The following is a 6,460-nucleotide window of genomic DNA, read 5'->3' on the forward strand; positions in this document are numbered from 1 at the left end:
TTAATCATCAGAGAAATGCAAATCAAAACCACTTTGAGATATCTTCTAACTCCAGTAAGATTAGCCCACATCACAAAATCTCAAACCAGAGATGTTGGTGTGGATATGGAGAAAAGGGAGCACTTCTACACTGCTGGAGGGAACGCAGACTAATTCATTCCTTTTGGAAAGATGTTTGGAGATCACTTGGGGATCTAAAAATAGACCTGCCATTTGATCCTACAATTCCTCTACTAGATATATATCCAGAAGACCAAAAATCACATTATAACAAAGATATTTGCACCAGAACATTTATTACAGTCCAATTCATAACTGTTAAGTCATGGAAGAAGCCCAAGTGCCCATCCACCCACAAACGAATCAATAAATTGTAGTATATGTACACCATGGAATTTTATGCAGCCTTAAAGAAAGATGGAGACTTTACCTCTTTCACGTTTACATGGATGGAGCTGGAACATATTCTTCCATCTCAAGAATGGAAGAAAAAGTATCCAAGGTACTCACCCCTACTATGAAACCAATTTATAGCTTTCATGTGAAAGCTATAACCCAATTATAGCCCAAGAATATGGGGAAAGAGGAAAGGGAGGGGAGGGGAGGAGAGAGTATGGGTGGAGGGAGGGTTATTGATGGGACCATGCCTATGGTGCATCTTATAAGGGTACATGTGGAATTAACTAAGTGTAGAGCATAAATGTCTGAACACAATAACTAAGAAAATGCCGTGAAGGCTATGTTAACCAGTTTGATGAAAATATTTCAATGGTATATAAAACCAGCACATTGTACCCCATGTTACATTAATGTAAACAGCTATGATTTAATAAAAGCTAAAATAAAATAGATCACCCAGTGGAATACACGTTTCATGAGGGCAGGGATCTGTTCTGTCTACACCTGTCCCCTTGGGACCAAAAACACTATTAAGGTACCCAACCCATGACTTGTGCACACATGTGCTCACTCGTGCACACACAGACACACATGCACGGTTTAACCAGCTTAGGGCTGGAAGGGGTCACGTTTCATATCCTCATTGTGCCTGGACATAAGACTTTTTAAAGGATCCTTGCTCCATTCTAATAAAATGATTTTAATCATTTGGAAGGATATGAAGATTTAATGAATGAATGAGGATGTAGGGACCTTCTCAGGAGCTAAGCCTCACCATTCCCACAAACACACAAAGAAAAATCTAATCAACCTGAACATCCGCTTCAGTATTATCATCAACAAAACCACCAGATAGTGAAGTTTGGCCAGAAATATAATAAAACTACCAAGCCCCAGGTATGTACTAGGCATTGCTCACGTTTGGGACACATCAGAGATCAAAACAAAGAAAAATTTATCCTGTTAAATAATGGAGTTTATATTCCAGTCAGGAGAAAACAGAACCACAAAAATATGTAAATTATACAATATTGAGAGGATGGTTAGTGCTAGGGGGAAAATACAGCCCAGTACAGGAAATTGAGAAAATAATTTCGGATAAAATAAACAACTAGGCTTCATTGTGCAGGATTCAAGACATGTTGAGAAACAATTTTACTCTGAGAATGAGGGAAATAAGCACATAAGGGCAGTAAAATACTCTGTAAAAGTTAGGTCACGATTCTGAAGGCAGATGGAAACAGGCCTGAGTGAGTCGAGCACATTAGTCAGAAGAGAAGTTTTCTCTCTTTGACTTCCAATTTAGAATTTATCTTTTCAACGGAATTACAGTTGCAATCAAATCAAAGAAAAAGTGATAGCATTTACCTAGAGAAAACATTAAAGTATCAATAAAAAATAATTTCAAGATCTTTGGAGATAAGATGAGACACTTACCATTTTTACTGATGTCGAGTTCTTTAAGATTAACTAAACTAGCAATCGTGGTCGGCAGGTTGGAAAGGTCATTATCAGGAATACTGAGTTTTCGTAGAGCTTGACAGTTGAACAGTTGCTGTAATAGAAAATAATCACCGATTAAGATCTCCACTTGGTTAAATCCATTCATACACAAACTCAGTAACAGAGTTCCAGTCACCCTTTATTGATGTGGACATGAACTCCACACTCCTGCTCTCAGCTGTTTCCAGAATGGTTTTTCCTTCCATCCCCATTCGTGTCTCTCTGCACATTTCACTTTTCCCCCCATTTACCACTAACATTCAAGTTGCCATTGAATCCTACTGACTTCTTTTTCACTGGAAGTAACTCCTGGAATTGTCCTTTCCTTTCTGTTCCAACAGCTATCAGGACTCCCTCAATGTACTTCTTCTGTAACTACGTTAGATTTCACCGCACATTAACCTCATCACACTGAACAGTAGTTAGACATGTCAGAAGCACAGTACCTGGAACATAGGAGCTCACGTTACTTTTGTGTCTCTCCCTCAGCACTGTGTCACACATATGTACACATTGGTAAATAAAATATTTAACCTCTGGTATCTGGTGAAAAAACATCACCCGTGATTGCTTCATCCCTGCCATCTGCCAAAAATACTAGGTGGGGAGCAGCTGAGGGTCAAAGCTGTGATTCTGACACCCAGCGTGCTCACAGTCACTGGTGGAAGGAGGTGCTTGTTTAAAATGTAAATTCTTGTAAACATGAAGGAGGTAAAGTCTCCATCTTTCTTTATGGCTGCATAGTATTCCATGGTGTACATATACCACAATTTATTGATCCATTCATGGGTTGATGGGCACTTGGGCTTCTTCCATGACCTAGCAATTATGAATCGGGCTTCAGTGAACATTTTGGTACAAATATCTTTATTGTGGCATGATTTTTGGTCTTCTGAATACCTAGCAGAGGGATTATAGGATCAATTTGGAAAATATTCTTCTTAGCAAAGTATCTCAAGAATGGAAGAAAAAGTATCCAATGTACTCAGCCCTATTATGAAACTAATTTATAGCTATCATAGGAAAACTATAACCCAATTTTAGCCCAAGAATATGGAGAAAAGGGAAAGGGAGGGGAGGGGAGGGAGGAAGACGGGTGGAGGGAGGGTGATTGGTGGGATCACGCCTATGATTTATCCTATAAGGGTACATGTGAATCTTACTAAATGTAGAATATAAATGTCTTAACACAACAACTAAGAAAATGACATGAAGGCTATGTTAACCAGTTGCATGAAAGTATTCCAAATTATATATAGAAACAACCCACTGTATCCCATGATAGTATTAATGTATACAACTATGACTTAATAAATAAAAAAATAAAATAAAATGTGAATTCTTGAGCTATCCCCAAATATGTCTGGGAAGGGGGTCAAAAATTTGCATTTTTAACAGGCATCTGAGTGATCTGGAAATTCTGATGTGTTTCTAGTACCATATTTAAGATACAATAACTTGTATTTTTTTAGCTGTGTCCAACTCATCTTAACTCCTGTGTGATATGAACAGCTGGCACACAATTTTTTATTCATGTCTGGAAGAATTATCTTAATGAGATCTTTTCTGTTTGACATTTCTAATTCTGTTTTGCTGAATTCCCACAGATTAAGTTCCTGGTATCCATGACTATGCAATTGGCTCACAGTACATTTAACTACCACTTGTTCCTACATGTAATTCATTATTTAGAGGCAAGCAAAAACAATGTAGCACATGGTCTTTATTTCTTAACTCATTAGCTTTAAAAAAAATAGACCATGCTGGTTGTTACTTAAGACAAAATATGCGGTTTCTTCCTTTGGTTAGTCATTATTTCTGGCGCTTTACAAAGATTATTTGGAACGCTTCATGCAGCGAGAATGAATTTTCAACATCTTATACATGAATGTTGCTACTTATTTTTATAAAACCTCAAAAATAAAGCTTTGACGGATACTTTGATGGACAGTTTCTAACTATTTATTTTTCCTCTTAAAGGAACAGGAGAGCAGATGTCCGCAGGCAGGTTGCAAGTTAGACCTGATTCCAGTCGCCGTCATTCCGTTGGCCCTACCTGCAGCTCTGTGGTTCCTTACAGGTGCATACATTTAGAATAAAACAATCATCTCATGACGGATTTGGTAAGATTTACTAACAGCTGTTTAGTCTGATTGTCATTAACATTTTAAGCAAAGTTTAAGTTACAAAGCACTACGTGGGGAGAGAGCTGGAGTACTTGGTGATGAATTCGTGCCCTTGAACGCTCACATCAGAAAAGACAAACGGAAATGGTTAAGGATGCAGCTAAGGAGGCAGAAAAGGCGAAAGGGCAAACTCAGACACCATGGAGGGAAGATGACAGCAGGAAGGAGCCCAGGACAGCAGGCCATGAAGTCAGGAGGACTCAGGGTCCCAACCTCAGACTGTGGGCTCCTGGAGCACAGGATCACCGTCCTTTGTGGGACACTGTATTCATCTTGCTGTTGGTTTCTTAAATTTTTGTTGTGAAATATCTTTATACATGTACACCCTAGACAACAGAGTGCATATGGCATGTACATAGTCTCTTAAAATTAGGGTAATACAAAAGACCTATTTTTCTCAATCCTGTTGAAGAAATCTCCCCTTGTCCCTCTTACTCATGTCTGCAACCCACCTCCCCAGGGAGGCCCCCAATTTCTTGGATTTTTTCTTTCATTCATTCTCTCTCTTTTCTCTATACTTTTATCATAGGTTTAGTGATATGAAAATTACACATTGTTTGGATTTGTTTATCTTTATATGGAGAGAATAATACCATATGCTTCCATCTGCAGCTTTTAATTTTTATTTCAGCATCATGTTATTACCTGTACTCCGTATTGGTGCATGTCATGTGTCCACTCACTTCTACCAACTTATGCTTCCGTGTTCTGTAACCCAACTTTCCTACCCAATCTCCTCTTCAGAACTTTTAAGTTGTTTCCAAAGCTTTTCTAACAGGGACAAAGCTGCTGACATAAATGCACAAAAATTCTCTGAGTAGGTAGATAGGTGTTTGGATTTACCAAGTCACAGAAATTGTTTCCCAAAGTGGCTCAAACAATTAAAATTCCCACCAACAACTATAAGTGTCCACATTTTTCTATGCCATTTTCAGACTATTTTTTCCAATCTATCATGTGTAAAATGCTAATACACTTTGCCTAATTATAAATAAATTGACCATTTTTTTCTTGTTTTATTAATTTGAATAAGTTTATCCCATATTCTGGATAATAACTCTTTCACATTTCTCCAAATGTATGACTAGTCTTTTTATTTTATGGTATCTGTTGATAAAGAGCTTTAAAGTAGTCAAATTTTTCTTTTAGGTTTGACTTGTCCAGATATTCTTTTTTTTTTTTTTTTATTTCTTGTGAAATAAAAAATCAGTTTTGGTTTGACTCGTCTGGAAATTATTTTTCTGAATGATGTGAAGGTTCTGTTTTTTCCTCTTACAGATGATCAGTTGGTCCAGGATCATTTTTTAAAAAGTTCAGTATTTCTTCACTGATCTACAAGACAAGTCCGTTACATCTGATTTCTACATGAGTGTGGGCTGGTTCCTGGACTCTCTCTTTCCAGCCCTCTAGTCTATCTGTCCATCCTTCTCTCATTCTAGCTGGGTCACTAGAATTCTACAGTGGTGATTTGGCTTGTGCTAGGGAGAAGAATGGGAAAGGGATATGAGGGGCTATGCAGGGAAAGAAGAAGCAGTTCAAACAGGTTTTGGGAAGGGGGGAGTTTTCTGAGCAGAAGGTGGGATAGGGAGTAGATGTATCCAGGGAGCACCAAGGCAGCCCAGGAAGCTGGACATGGAGAGGAGGCTCAGAAGCTACTGGAAATGGCAAAACAAACAAACAAACAAACAAACAAAACAGCAGGTGCCTAGATTCAAAATTGTATGGAAGGGGATGAAAAACGAGGGTTTTAGCCAAAATCTGAAAGGAGGTAGGAGTCTGAGCTTTATCCTATAGGAAGTGTTTGAATACTCATTTTTAGCAATTTTTGAGTCAATCTTACAGATGCCATCTCCAGGAAAATGTTTATAAGGACTTAACAGTACAAATGTGCACTCAGGGACAAAGACACACACACACCACCCACATTCAATTCTGGGGAGCCTGCAAACCACCTGCAGCCCAGGTGTGGGTCTGCGGCAGGGTGATGGCAAAGTCACAAGAGGCTATTCTGAAAAAGCAAACATGTTTAGGTCCATCCCCTGCTCATGAACTTTTAATGGCCTTCTGCTCTCTACAGGACAAAATCCAATGCATTGAGGGCTGTCTAGTCTCTCCAGTTTCTCATCTCACCACTCCTCTCATCCCTCCTCACACCTCCTGCATCATCCCCTCTCCAGCCACACTCAGCAGCTGCGTCTCTGCCCGGACTCTGCAAAGGTCAGGTCTGCAGCTGGAACTCTTCCTACCCTGCCGCATTCCCCCTCCCATCTCTGGAACCCCTTCTTAAGCTCAGGGCTTCCTGCATTCCACAGATGAAAACCCGTTTACATGCGTCATTTGTATGCCTTTGTACAATTCTGTACTTATCCCTG

General features: G+C 39.1%; 1 protein-coding gene across 1 annotated transcript in view; it reads right to left on the reverse strand.

Moving 5' to 3' along the window:
- LRRC7 (leucine rich repeat containing 7) overlaps positions 1–6,460 on the reverse strand; it is a 463,713-nt gene that overhangs the window by 273,855 nt on the left and 183,398 nt on the right. Inside the window, exon 4 of the mRNA XM_012801636.1 lies at positions 1,837–1,954. Within this exon, the coding sequence (XP_012657090.1) occupies positions 1,837–1,954 (118 nt within the window). The remainder of the gene's footprint in view (positions 1–1,836; positions 1,955–6,460) is intronic.

The sequence above is a fragment of the Otolemur garnettii genome, unplaced genomic scaffold (assembly GCF_000181295.1).
Source record: "Otolemur garnettii isolate 467f Iridium unplaced genomic scaffold, OtoGar3 scaffold00010, whole genome shotgun sequence".
Lineage (NCBI taxonomy): Eukaryota > Metazoa > Chordata > Mammalia > Primates > Galagidae > Otolemur > Otolemur garnettii.